The following is a 15462-nucleotide window of genomic DNA, read 5'->3' on the forward strand; positions in this document are numbered from 1 at the left end:
CTCAGGACTCACAGAACATTGTTCTAACCAATTCAGTTAACCAGTCACAGGTGGTAATAGATACAGGTAATGATCCATTGTGTCAGCAAATCAGTTTAGAGGGTAATGGCCAACATGATATGTTTTTCTAATGGAAAATAGAGTAAAATGGAAAATATTAGAAATATTGTAAAAGTACCTATTCTTTGATGAGACTTTTATTACATTTATATGTGTATACAGTGAACAGTGATACAAAATGATATTTTTAAACATTTCAAAATTAAATACAATACATACAGAAAAGTGCACAGCACATTAAGTATAAAATGTAGTGATAAATTGTTATAAAGTGAATCTCATGGTACAGGACATTGTCAGGAACTCAGAAACCCTTGATGTATTCTTCCCAAACATAAACTCTATAATCCCTGCTAGAGGCAATCATTATCCTGAATTTTGTGGTAATTCCTTCCTTGCTTTTTCTTTAGAGTTAACAGGTAAGAAAGCATTCTTAGACAGATTAGTTTTGTCTATATTTTGTCTACTGGATACATTTGTTATAGCTGTTATATTTTTAGATTCATCTATACTGCTATGTATGCTGTACTCACTATATAACATTCAATTATTTGTCCATTTCTACTACTTTTGAGTTGTTTCCAGTTTTTTGCTAGCTCAAAAAGTTATGTTCATTCTTGTACATCTTGTACATGGACTCTGCTATGCATGTGAACAAGTTTCTGTAGGATATATTGCTAAAAATGAAATTGCAGGGTTAAAGAATATCTTGAATTTTATTGAATGATGTAATAATGCCCAACTTCTTAGAAGAAATATTTATCCATTTTGTCTGGTCAGTATTACGTAAGAGTTCTTATTGCCCTTTGTCCTTGACAATACTTGGTATTGTCATAATTTTTAATATTGACGATGAGGTAAATGTATAGTTAATGTCACGTTGTAGTTTAAACTTGCATTTCTCTGATAATACTGAGAGTAAGAGCAAACAACTTTTCACAATTTTAGTGTCCACTTGGATTTCATCATTTGTAAGTGCTTGAGTTATGTAGCAGATAGTGTCTGCTAAGTTACTAAGGAAGGAACCAAAAGAAAGATGCATATCAGGCTTCTGCTAAGGAAGGTAGAGAGAACTGTAAATGAATTAGTCAAAGAGGTAGGAAACTACCATAGAAGAAAGTGGTTATGAGCCCATTGTTTGTGGTCAGAGTTAAAAAACATGTACTACCACTTACCCCATTGAGCCTATCTGTTTCAATAGTAAATGGAGTTAATATCAACCACAGCATAAACGTTGTTATTTAAGATTAACTGGGATAGTGTAAGAAAGCCCTTGGTAGAGTTAGTAGTAATAAGTAGTAAATAATTAGTATTATTCAAAAAAAAAAAAAACCAACCCATGACTGGGATTTCTGATAGCACTCACAAAGATACAATGCAGGGCACTCGTTCTCATGCTTGCTCTCTCTCTTTTTTTAAATAAGGCAAAAAATTAAAAAAAAATTTTTTTAAAAGCCAACAACTTGGGAATTCTTTCTTAGCTACCACTTGGCTATTGGTGCTAGCAAAATAACATTTTGAATTTAATTACTTTGTTCTGGCAATATACCAGAAGCCAATCTCTCTCTCTTTTTTTTTTTTTTTCAAAATGTGATTTCCTTCCCCATTGTTGAATAGTGAAAAATTAATGAAAATTGTACAAAATTTTCAAAAGTGCTGAGGTGTGTAAGGCAGACGATGAAGGCCCCTTCCATCTATAACAAAATCTCACTTCCCAGAAACACTGTGAAGTTTTTGTTTGTTTTTCTCCACCAGTAGCCAGATTCTTCCTATTATAGGGAAGATAAAAAGATGGAAGAAATCTGTGACAGATGAAGAAAGTGCATGTTGAGGGTTTCTAAAGCACAAATGGCCACAAATCAGAGCCAAAAATAGAATGTCTCATTTTGCAAAATCAACAAAACTTTAAGTACAGGGTACCATGCTAGATACTAGAAAAGGTATGTTAGAAGATGTACAATAAGTAGAGAAAAACATTCAAATCAAATTTTGGAAAAAATAATGTGAAGTTGAGTATTTTGTTTTTGTAATATAGACATTTTCTACACATTGATCCATTGTTTTTTATTAATAAATTACAACACTGTGGAAATATTCACTGGATCAAATTAGACAAACCTCTCTCTAAACAGACTTACATTTCGCGAATCAACAGCTGCATACATGATATCCATCCATCCCTTAAATGTGGCCTGTAAAAAAGTCATACCATTTAATTTTTCCCCCACAAATTATAATTTTAGAAAAGAAGTTAAGTATCAGATTGATTAATTCAATCATTCAAAAACAGGTACATAAAAGTTTGAGGTTAGTATTTGAAATCTGGGCAAAGTTTTATAATAGATGCATGGAAAATACTTCAACTTTACATTCTTCCATAAATCTATAATTATATCATGGTAGATTAAAACACTATGCTACCATAAAAGCAATTATCAACAATCTCTGACTCTGACATATCTATAAGAACATAACATGAAATTTGATAAAATCACATCAGACAAGTTGAAAAATATGTTGCATTGTTTGATTTTAATGCTTTCCATCCTTATTCTTTTCTAAATGGTATTACCACCAATCACTAATCGTGAAGATTTGTTCTTGAAAAATCTCCATATTGTTGATTATACTATTTTGAGTCATTATTCCATAAGATGGAGTAGTTGCCTAATCTGAAGACAAACATATTCAACTGCAATTTACTCTTTTAAATATTTGTGGGTTTTGTGCAGATACGTGCACCTAAAAACAAGTTTTAGAGATTATTTTTCAGTTCCTTAGAACCACGGGATCTGTTCTTCCCCCTAATATTCATATAGCATTGGGTATCATGGAGGTGGATCATCTCAGGGGGTGGTCGGTTGAGAAGCTGAATGGATTTTTATGAATTTCTAACAGACATCATAGACTTGATAGAAGATTTTTACTTGCAGGATAACAAACACCGTATTTGAAGGAGTTCAAGCAAGAGGCAGGAAAGAGGGGAATCAGAGTAGATAGATGTCTGTGTGACAGATGTAAGGTGAGGAGTTTGGTTACCGCCGTCGTCAAGATTGGGTGGATGAAGGCCTGATGAGGATTTGGTACTGTCTGGTAGCTGAGGAGTACAGAAATCAATCACTCCCCACCCCCTCCACCCACACACTTCTCCAACCCCACACTAGGCCCAGTTCCTGTACTTTGCTCAGAGTAAGGGTAGGCTAAAAGCCTGGGGACCTTCATAGAAATCTCAGTAACACAGGACTGGTGCTGGGGTAGCTGATGCCTAGTCTGAAAGACCATAAACTTTGCAGAGCAGTCCAGTTTCCTGCATGGTGCAGAAAAGATAGTTCAGCAATGATTAGAAAGAATCTAGGCAGATGGGCTTGAGGAAATATGTATTTGGAAATATTGAGAAAGGAGATTTCAGACTCATTCAATAATACATCACAGAGAACAATAAAGTGGTTACTTACTACTTGAAGCAGAGAAAGATATCCAAGTCCTACATTATCAAAGTTTACTTTCACATTTTTCCACCTGGCGGTTTGATTGCTCTCTATGAGTGCTTTACATTCGCTGTAGTTGTTGACCACACTTACATCAAACATTTCTCCAGTGGTGTAGTTAATACAATGATAAAACTTGCCAGCAAAGAGATTTACTCCCATGATACTGAATATTAGCCAAAAGATCAGACAAACCAGAAGTACATTCATTATGGATGGAATGGCTCCTAAAAGAGCATTGACAACAACCTGGCACAGAAATGAGAAGGCAAAATAAGTGAAAACTCAGCAATCGTGTTGGAACACTATTAAAAGAACAGCAGCCAAATGGCAGAAAAAATATCTGCTTCTAAAGTTAAATATTGAGCAGAAACTAGTATCGTGTAGCTCCAATAGAAGAATTTTACAATTATAGTTCAGAATGATATAAAATATATTTTATATTGTAGAATGTTTTCTCAAGAGGTACGAAGATACATAGAGCAAATTTTCATTGAAGAATGGAACTAATTATAAACACAAATGGTGACAGGGCAATAGAAACAGTGTCAGCACAGAATATCACAGTTTCTAAAAATTTGTAAACCATAAAATTTACTATCCAAAATTTCAAAGTAAAAGAGAACAACACTTCAGGGTCAATTTCCAGAGCAAAAGGGAACACTAATAATAGTTATTCTGAGAAAGCAAGTATAAGCCAGTGTAGTCTAGGGTCACCCTACAGCTAAAACTTCAGAGTGAAGAGATTAGAGCATGGAAATTGAATATGTGACAAGGAGAAAAGGGTTTGGAAGTCAGGAGCTCCGTGTTCCAGTTTACATCACAAATTAGCTGTGCGCCTTTGGGTGAGTTGTTTCATTTTTCTGATCCTCCTTTGGGAAATCCCTTTCAGAAGAAAATTCTCATAAAGCATTGCAATTTGAGCCTAGGGTTCTCACTTAATGGCTTTGTTACTTGTAGCTTTCTCAGTTAACCAGGGCTTTCAGGAAACATTTTTCAGCACTTTTTAAAATTATCCCTCAAGGAAATATTCAGCTAAGAATGCTGTTCGGTGCAAGTGCACCTAACCTACATTAGCCATAAACTTTATCAATGAGCAGGCATGTAAAATATAATAAGTACATGTATTTATCCTCCTCAACTCCTTTATGGGGTAAAAAGTACATACAAACACATACATACACACGTACATACACACATAAATAGATATGAGTAACAATATCTTACAACAACCATACCAAATGCGTATTTGGCAAAAGGCACAACTCATCTACAAATTAGCACCTGGAGCCTATTCAGTAACGGATAATATTTTAAAGTATTTTGAATGAGAGTAACCTCTAAAGAATGTTGTTACAGTGTTGTTGTTTTTTTCTCCTGTAGAGTGTACTTTTATAAGGAAAAAATTTAAAAACCTACATAATGCCATTTAGGCCTTGTATCAGACACACTCTCTTAAGCATTCAGACTATGTCTTAGGACTTAAGGGGCTGAAGTTGTCCATTTATAAAAACCAGATCCTTATCCCTGACCACAATGTTCCCAGTGAAACAATGGGTCATATTCTATCTCCGTGGAATGTTTTAGCACTTGGAGCGACATACTGGAAAATTATTCACATTGATTTGGCTCCGACACTGTTGGTGGGAATGCAAGTTGGTGCAGCCACTTTGGAAAAAAGTGTGGAGATTCCTTAAATTAAAAATTGAGCTTCCCTATGACCCTTCAATTACACTACTGGGTATTTACCCCAAAGATACAGATGCAGTGAAAAGAAGGGCCATCTGTACCCCAATGTTCATAGCAGCAATGACCACAGTCACCAAACTGTTGGAAGAGCCAAGATGCCCTTCAACGGATGAATGGATAAAGAAGGTACAGTCCATATATACAATGGAGTATTATGCCTCCTTCAGAAAGGATGAATACCAAACTTTTGTATCAACATGGACTGGACTGGAAGAGATTATTCTGAGCGAAATAAGTCAAGCAGAGAGTCAATTATCATACAGTTTCACTTATTTGTGGAGCATAAGGAATAACACGGAGGACACTGGGAGATGGAGAGGAGACGTGAGTTAGGGGAAATCAGAGGGGGAGACAAACCATGAGAGACTGTAGACTCTGAGGGTTTTGGAGAAGAGAGGGGTGGGGAGATGGGTAGCCTGGTGGTGGGTACTAAGGAGGGCACGTATTGCATGGAGCACTGGGTGTGGTACATTAACAATGAATCTTGGAACACTGAAAAAAGAATAAAATAAAATTACAAAAAAAAAAAAAAAAAAAAAAAAAGAACCAGGACTTGGGTTTGGTATGGTTACAGTGTTGTTTTTACAAGAACCTCAACTCTCTGATAACTCAGAGGTACTTGTAGACCTAACAGTTCATTTTTAAATTCATTACAATGAATGCTCTGCAAATACAAGGAGATTCTGGTAGCAAGAGTTAAAAAAACAAACAAAACAAAACTGGAGAACAAAGAAATAATACATGTGTTTTCCAAGATAGTCAGATGTATGAAACAACTGGGAATTTAGGTCCTTATCCATGCAAATTTGGTACAGAAAATATGAAAGTTAATCTAGTACTGAAAATTTGATTGCCCTTTTAAAATTAAAACTACTACTGCAAAAACAGTGATTTTAAAGTGGTAAAGTGAAAAGAATTTAACAGCTAACAATTTCTTTCTATGCAACCCTCAGCACAACACAAACACACACATCTACACACATCATTCATTTCTGTTTAGGTTTGCAACATTCAGAGAAAGCCCCAGTAACTACTTTCAAATTATATAAAAAAAAAAAAAACACATCATTTTCTAAAAATTTCTTTTAGAATAGCGAAATCCATCGAGACAGGATGTCATCATTTCCTCTGTTATGAGGGTGTGTGGTCTCAGGTTTTGCACTTCGGACGGGTGACAAATGGCAGTACAAATTCCTCCTTCTTCCTTTGTACCACCTTTCTAAATGAGTATTCGATTTCCACAGTATGACCTACTTTTTAGCTACCTCAGCCTGTGTTTGAAAGCTAAAGGGCCAGATTCAGATTTTAAAAGGCTCAAACACATCTATGAGGCAATGAAGAAACGAAGAAGAATTCTTTGGGGTTTTAAATTACAGTCAGTGGAATTTCCCTCACATTTACAAATGGAACGAACATAACTAATTTTGACTCATATCGGAAGTCCACACGACATGATAGAGATTTCCCACAGAGTGAAAAATCTACTTAGAAGCAATCTAATTGTTTCTAATTAGAAGCAATCTCTTAGGCATTCTATTCTGTGAGTGTTTCCAGCAGTGTCAAGTTTATGGATGTCTGACACATATTGATTGGTAGGTTATGTCAGTATGAATGTATAAGATATAAATCTCCATGGATTTGTCATTTCTGAGGTACAAAATGTCAGTCTGTTCTCAAATATAATTCCAGCAAATTCTAAGGCATGCGATCTTACCCTCATTCCTTCAAACCGGGATAAGGCTCTCAGTGGCCTCAGAGCTCTTAGTGTTCTGAGGGATTTGATGGCACCAAGTTCTGAGTAACCCAAGGCATTTGCAGTCAAGCTAACCAATGAGACCTATACAGAGAAAGCAATGCAGTTTTCTCATTTACAGACAAAAATGCTTACCCGGTTCAACCTTGCTCTGCAATAAACCAGTAGTTCTCAACCTTTAGTGAGTATCAAAATCACTTGGAGGTTTTGTTGAAGACACAGATTACTGGCAGGGTTTGATTCAGCAGTTTTGGGGTGGGGCCTGAGAATCTTCAAGTTTCCAGGTAAGATTAAAGATACTGGTCTGTGAGCCATACTTTGAGAACCACTGTCATTAACTTATGAGAAAGAAGCTATACATGTTCTCTCTTCAAGATTCTTGATAAGAACAGATTTTTAAAAATTAAATGTAAAACAAGAAAAAGAATGCCATTGAAATGCAATCTTCATCTACAGATCTGTAAATTTTTATCATCTCTCATATTATTTAGCTGACCCAAAAAGAAGATGACTAAAACTTCGTGTTAGTACACAGGTGAACTAAGGAAACCACTGGCTAATCTGAACACAAACACAGTCAGAAAGATGTAGGCCTCTAAAATAGTGGCTTTGTCAACTTCGGTCTGAGGGCATCAAACCATGAATTAGGTCAAATTAAAATAATTAACCCCCAAAAAAGAAAAATTGAGATTTTAGTATGACTAATTAGAAATTGCCAGACAATGGTTTTAGTCATTTATACAGACTGACTAATGTAGGTTGATGGAAATTCTAAAAAAAAAAAACATTTAATTAAAAAAAATAAATAAAAATGTCAAGTAAAAAGGAAAAGAACAACTGTCATAGGTAGCACAGAAATGTCTGATTTCCTTTGAAAATACATAGAAATCTCATTAAAATTATACAAAGAAAAGATATTTTGTCCAAAAGGACACTTGAATTTCAAAAGCAAATAAATAAAAATAGATGTGTAATAGAGCTTCTAAGAATATGGTGTTAATGGACATTTGAAAAAAATACTTTTTATTAAAAATAAAGCACAAAAATTTTTTATAAAACTTATTCAAATGAATTTTGCACATATAATGTGAAATAGAAAAAAACCTCTAAACTTGGCAAAAAATGAGCTACAAAAATTTATTTTAAGTTGTTTATATATTTTTCTTAAAATCTAAATTTTTTAATAAAGATTTTATTTATTTATTTGAGAGACAGTGAGAGATGGTGAGAGAGAGAGATCACAAGCAGGAGGGAAGAGTGGAGGGAGAAGCAGGCTCTCTACGGAGCAGGGAGCCCAGTGTGGGACTCGATTCCAGGACGCTGGGATCATGACCTGAGCCAAAGGCAGAGGCTTAACTGTCTGAGTCACCCAGGTGCCCCTAAAATCTAAACTTTTAATTTTAGGGCTTCTGAGCCCTCTCTTCACTAATAATTGAAAAATAAAGTTACTGGATTATCATTTGTTGTGAAGATTTTCTGTATATAAAATATGAGGACCTGGACTACTTCATCTTTCCTGAACACAGAATCAATAAGAAATAAGCATAAATTAAAGGAAGAAAGATAAATGTAGGACATAAGAAAAAAATTCTGAACAGAGGCAGTAATTATTTGCTAACTAAAAGAAGTGGTAAAATACCCAATTTTATGTGACTTGTGTAGCTAAACATGAGGAGATACAATTATGCATTCTCCTCTTCCTGGAATGATCTAATTGGTCTTTTGGTCTCTAAAAAATCCTCTTCCTATTCCGTCATTCACAAATGCACCAACATTTCTCTTCCTAAAAGGGCAAGCTTTCATGTCATTTTCCAGAAATATTGCTTCAGTGGCTTCTTCTGGAACTAGATCAGAGGCCTACATCTCTTTGGATGGCATCACAGGTTCTTTAAACTCTTCTCCAACTTACTGTGCTTACCTTGTCATCCAATTCGAAAACACTTTCCCTCACCCCCGTGGCACTGTTCTCACTGTCAGGGATTATTTGTTGCTTGAACAGGCCCTGATTGGCATGCATTGTCTTAACACTTTGGTGTCCTTCCCCTTATCTGTATCTGTTGATGTCTTCAGGCCTTAAACTCCAGCTCACAAGGGCACTACCTCACAAAGCCTTGCCTCCTTCCTTAGCAAAGTGAGTGGCACTTCTAATACAGATGTCACCCTCTCGTTATATAGGTATCTATCCTCACTAGTCCACGCTAAGCTCCCACAAGCTAGAAAAATGACTTTTGTATTTGTATCTTCCATAGCAAAACAGATGATCAAGAATGCATGTGATATAAAGCAGAGTATTGGTGCATTTAACATATTATCATAATTTTCTTAAATCTAAGAAGGTAAATATCAAGATACGCTCAGTAATATGAGCATCAGCTTCAGGGAACTGGATTTCTCCTAAGAATTTATTTATATTCAGATCATATTGATTTAATGCTTTTAATGTTATAAGGATATATTACATATCAGATATTTTTATTATAAACTTTCCAATGTATCATAACCACATTGAGAAAATAAGGAAAAAGTATCAACCATAAATCTAATTATACAAATAAAAGAAGGGTTATAGTCTTGGTATATTTTTCCTTTGTATAATATCCAATCATATGTGGTTTTAAGTATTTGTTTATTGTCTTCCTTTATTGCCAGGAAATTTTTCATGTAATTCTACATGTAGCCTATATATTACATTTAATAGTACATTTGCTGTGGGGGCGCCTGGGTGGCTCAGTTGTTAAGTGTCTGCCTTTGGCTCAGGTCATGATTCTGGGGTTCTGGGATCGAGCCCCACATCGGTGTCCCTGATGGCAGGGAGCGTGCTTCTCCCTCTTCCACTCCCCCTGCTTATGTTTCCTCTCTTGCTCTCTGTCAAATAATAAATAAATAAAAATCGTTTTAAAAAAAGTAGTATATTTGCTGTAGATGGATTAGGAAAAAACACAACAAAGATACTCTTTTCTCTTAAATTCAAAGAACTCTTTTTTTTCCTATAATTTTTTTCTTCTGTTTGATGCCTAGAAAACTCAAATTGAATTAAAAGTTGATACTTTTTTCATTTGAAACTGTAAAAAATACCTTTCTCCATGAAAGGGTCCTTTTTTTCTTTTGCTGGCATGATATATAAATTTAATATATCAAAATATTTCAAGTTAAGCGTATGTCTTTTATTTCCAAGGAATTACAATCAACAAAATATTATCTTTAAATGCACTAGTTAGGGGTGCCTGGGTGGCCCAGTTGGTTAAGCGACTGCCTTTGGCACAGGTCATGATCCTGGAGTCCCGGGATTGAGTCCCGTGTTGGGCTCCCTGCTTGGTGGGGAGCCTCCTTCTCCCTCTGACCCTTCCCCTTCTCATGCACTCTCTCTCTTTCTCAAATAAATAAATAAAATCTAAAAAAAAAAAAAAATGCACTAGTTAGCACTTGTGCTTTTTTGTAAATTCCAATATCCTCCTCTTCCTTTGTTAGCTGAGCACATCATCCTGTCACGTCCCCCATGTGCCAGTCCCCTGTCACCACTGGCTTGCCTAGTCTTTTCTAGACAAAGGCTTCTAAGTTTCTTTTTAACCATTTTGAATGGACTACTAATTTAAAAGATATTTAAGAAGTAAATCTCCAAGGTGCCTGGGAGGCTCAGTCGGTGAAGCGTCTGCCTGGAGTTCAGGTCATGATCCCAGGGTCCTGCTATCGAGTTCTGCATAGCCTGCTTTTCCTTCTGCTTCTTTCTCTCCCTGTCTCTCATGAATAAATAAATAAAATCTTTTTTTTTTTAAAGGAAGTAAATATCCAGAACTAAATGAAAATGATTTTTAATTCTTTTGTTCAATTAAGATTTTATATTTGTGAATAAAAGGTGAGATCTTTAAAATTCTCCCTTAGAAGTCACAAAGTAACCTTGTATTCGATTTTTTTAAAGACTTTTATATTTTGGTACTCCATCTCACTTTAGTTTCAATACCAGTGCAGATTAATAAAACTTCTAAATAACCGACCCACAGCTAATCTGTTTCAATCATCATACAAATCAAGTGTGTTTCCTGCTTTTTTGACTTTCAAGTTTCTCTGTAATTAGTAACCCATCTGTGGGACAAACACTTCTCAACAGGCTCTGGTGATGACAAAAATACTAATGCCAAAGATAACTGTGAGGCATTTAAATACGGTTATTGTGTCAAACGTAAGAGTGAAAAAAGCAAAACTTCTACATTAATATATTATTCTGTATAATTTGGAATTTAAATATTAATTTGAAATGAAATCAATAAGTACAGTATGGCAGCATTTGACTGTTTCACCTGTAAAAGTATATGAATTTAAATTAAAAAATTGGGGGTTATCTTCTCATTGGGAAAATTAGAATCGTCATTTATATTTACATCAAGTATTTACTGAGTGCCTGCTGTGTGCCAGGCACCATTGCTAGAACGATTATCACATGGCAATGGAATGAAACACGGAAGTGCAGAACACTCACGTCAACAATCAGGAAATCCAGCCAGCACCACGCATTGGTGAAATACACCTGAAAACCGTATGCGACCCACTTGAGAAGCATTTCCAGGATGAATATGTAAGTGAAAACTTTGTCGGCATATTCTAACATGGTTTTAATGGTTTTTCGCTGCTCAATATATATATCTTCAAAGGCCTGTGAATGAGAAAATTCCATGGAATTTCATTGTCATAAACTGTTTCTAATTGATGTCTTAATAGAGCAAATCTGCTTCAAGCCTCATCTCAGGTGCCTGCTTCTGGAAGGCTTCGTGTTCCCCATGGTGGCACTGGCTTTAAGGTCTACCTGCAGGCACACTTCAGTTAACCAATGAATCCAAATATTTTTCAATTTGGGTATCAGAACATCCCAAAGAGCTTAAAAACCCTAAGAGACTGTCAGGCACTTCTCTCTACAGCAGGAGGCAGAAAGTCTTGTGTGAGTAGATCTGCTTTGTTCATTACATTAGAATGTTTTCTCTCAGGAATGCAAATGTAAGGCAAGGAGACAAGGACCCCTACTCCCATGGTAGCCATGATAGCTGAGGAAAGAGGAACAGAAGATTACCACTTTCTTCCCTCTATTTCTCTCGCTCAGCGTGGGCACCTATGTGGGAACGGGAGGAAGCCCCCTCTGTTCTGCTCTGCTCTTGCAGAGCTCTTGGGACACCATGGGGAATTCATTTTCAGGACCCTCTGGGTGTTCTAGAATGAAAATATCATTTATCCAACTGAATCCCCTTATAGGAAAAACTATCACGATACCTTGGTCTGGATTAAGGACAAAAGATAATTTTCTTTTTCAGAGAAAAGGGGAAACTGGGCTTGTGATCAGGGCACAAAGGCCTAAAGTCATTGCAGCTCAATTTATAGTTGAAGCTGGAAGCCCCTCAGAAGACAGCCATTGTGCCTGCAGTTTGGTGAGATTTGACTGAGTATAATTGAGAACCAAGAGCTAAGAGAGCAAAGGCCCTAGTTACTGGTGAGACTTCAGAGTTCCCTCTCTATTGGCATTTGAATACAGGGCTGACCTCTTTGCTTAAGTACATGGCAAGAGGCAGGATTCGTATTAGAGACTATAATCCTAATGAAATCAACTCACCAAACCCTGTAGTGACTAATTGAAAAAATAAAAGAAATGCAGCCATATATATATATATATATCGCCAAATGGGAAAATGGGCCACATTATTTTCATACATTAATTAATATTTTGACTAAACTGACCCTTCCATTGAATGAAATCAGACATAAATTAAGTTTTAATGCTTTCACTTTGCTACTCTTACTCAGTAATTAAGTCAGTCTACTATTTGCTATTTACTGTGCCTGGCACTAGTGAATCAGCATGAACAAGATAAGTGAATTCTCTGCAAAATGGAGCTTATGTTAAGCAGTTTGATATTTAGCTGATAATCCTGTATCATGTCTGTACAATCACTCTTAATAAGAACTGCCTCTGATGACTCAAAGTCAGAAATATTTTTCTTTAAATATTACAAGAAACCATAATCTGAGTTTGATTCAATCTGAGACCTATTCCACAAAAATAAAAAATTGCTATTTAATGAGCCTTGCACTGTGCTAAGACTATCACACAATGTCTCTTACTTCACAAGCACCATATTAAAAAAAAAATGTAACAAGAGGTTCCCTGAGGGGGAAACTGAAAAGTTTCAGTAAAGGAAAAGGAGCAGATTATATGTCACCTACCAGCGCCCCACTGCTGAGTAGAATCATGAAGACGATGAAGGTTTCAAACCAGTTGTGCTCCACTATCTTATAGCAAGTTTTTCTCAAGTTCCACCAGAGTTTCCCTTTGCCTTCTTCTATGCTTATCTGACAACACTTGAACTTCCGCACACAGTCTACAAAAAGTCAAAGTAAATGAAGAAAAAATAGTTACTCTTTGATTATGTACATTTGTATTGGTGGAAGACTCATCTATGTTATTACCTAATACATTGTAAATAAATAACTGCTTTTTTAAGATGGCTTCCACTTATACAAATGGAAATCATCTGTACAGTTTTTAAAACATTCATTCAACCAATATTTTTATGTATATATGATTATTGTAATGGATTATATTACAGATAAAAACATATAGAAAAACAGAAAGAAAAATAAAATCAACAAATGTTGGTATTTTCATCTTATCCTTATCACTCCATCCATACATGGACATTTGAATTCTAAGTAGTTCGCTTAATGGTGTAATATACACATTTCCTTTTTATTGTAAGTAAATAGAACGTGAAAGGTTTCACTTCTCTAAATAAGATTACCAGACTTAACCAGAATCTGTAGAATTTTTCCACTGTTATTGAACGTGTTGTTTTAATTCTGGCTATTATCAGTAACAATAGTAGAAACATCTTTGTGTAATTTATGGATTACTAGATCAAAGGCTTGTCAACAAATATTTATTGAATATCTGTTACATTCAAGGGATTGTACTGGACAAAGCAGACTAGCAAAATGTGTAAACATAGACTTTCTCTTTAAACAGTGTGCATTTTAGGGCCACCTGAGTGGCTCAGTCTGTTAAATTTCTGCCTTCAGCTCAGATCATGATTCCAGGGTTCTGGGTTCGAGCCCTGTGTCAGCTCCCGGCTCAGGAGAGAGTCTGCTTGTCCCTCTCCTTCTGCCCCTTACCACTACCACCCCCACCCATGCTCTGGTTTTCTCAAATAAATAAATAAAATCCTTTTTTTTTAAAGTGTGCATTTTAGGTAGGGGACTTTTGCTCACAAATTCTATAGTTATAGATATCACAAAAAATCACAAATTAAATAAGATATTGTGAGAGTTGATTGGTATAGACTAATTTCTGATATTGAGCTTTATAGAGGAAATGAATTTCAGCTTAGACTTTGAGGGATATGTAAGAACAGGTCTAGTACAGGAGCTATAAAAGAATGGAGAAACAATAACATCACTAAAACTTAATGATAGATCTAGAAGTTGCATGAAAGAACTAGGAGTTGACACTAGAAAAAATACTTGGAGCCAATCTGAAAAAAGGAACTGAGTGAGTCAGCTGGAGAATTTAGATTTTATATACTGCCCAATGAGTAAAACACTAAAGGATTTATTTGGGAATTGTGAAGATCTACCTGATAAGAATACTGATTTAGAATGATCTCTGCCTATAAAAGGCATTGGATGCAAAGAAGAAAGAAGATGAAAAAGGAGTTAAGAGTGCATGACATTCAAACAAGGGTAACAGTGGTAACAGTGGTTAGAAATCAGGGCGCCTGGGTGGCTCAGTGGGTTAAGCCGCTGCCTTCGGCTCAGGTCATGATCTCAGGGTCCTGGAATCGAGTCCCGCATCGGGCTCTCTGCTCAGCAGGGAGCCTGCTTCCCTCTCTCTCTCTCTGCCTGCCTCTCCATCTACTTGTGATCTCTCTCTGTCAAATAAATAAATAAAATCTTAAAAAAAAAAAGAAATCAGAAGATACCATTGAGCTGACCCACAGAATAGGGGGATGCTGGGGTGTGGGAGATGAGTCACGAGTTAAGGCTTTAACCATGAAGAGGGCCCTTGTTCAATGAATAGAAAAATGGAAATCTCATCTTGAAAAGAGCATAGTATTTTACTGCATAGATATTTATCAGATACTACTTTATAATGTCAGTCAGCCAGATCATATCCTTTGTTTCATGAAAATTTGATGATGTGCTATAAAATGTTCTTAGCTTCTCAACTAAGAAATAAATAGCATTATATTTGTTGTTTCTTTGAGGCAAGATATTTTTCATATTTTTGTTTCCCCAAAGATCAAGATTTACATGCCCTGAAAATATTCATTGTATTAAATTAAATGTAACTAAATTTAGGAGTTGTTTGGTTTTTCCCTATAGAGGTTAAAAGATGAAAAAACAGTTTAGCAGAAAAAGACCAATTTTAGTGGGAAT

The 15462-nt window shown here is 35.7% G+C and overlaps 1 protein-coding gene across 5 annotated transcripts in view; it reads right to left on the minus strand.

The window, feature by feature from the left end:
* SCN2A (sodium voltage-gated channel alpha subunit 2) overlaps positions 1-15462 on the minus strand; it is a 140003-nt gene that overhangs the window by 10892 nt on the left and 113649 nt on the right. For all 5 annotated transcript variants that reach the window (XM_082691194.1, XM_082691195.1, XM_082691197.1 and 2 more), the window contains 5 exons: positions 13255-13409; positions 11525-11698; positions 7012-7134; positions 3516-3797; positions 2199-2252 (listed from right to left, as the gene is read on the minus strand). In XM_082691194.1, coding sequence (XP_082547320.1) covers positions 2199-2252; positions 3516-3797; positions 7012-7134; positions 11525-11698; positions 13255-13409 — 788 coding nt within the window. The remainder of the gene's footprint in view (positions 1-2198; positions 2253-3515; positions 3798-7011; positions 7135-11524; positions 11699-13254; positions 13410-15462) is intronic.

This window comes from Mustela nivalis (assembly GCF_964662115.1).
Source record: "Mustela nivalis genome assembly, chromosome: 11".
Lineage (NCBI taxonomy): Eukaryota > Metazoa > Chordata > Mammalia > Carnivora > Mustelidae > Mustela > Mustela nivalis.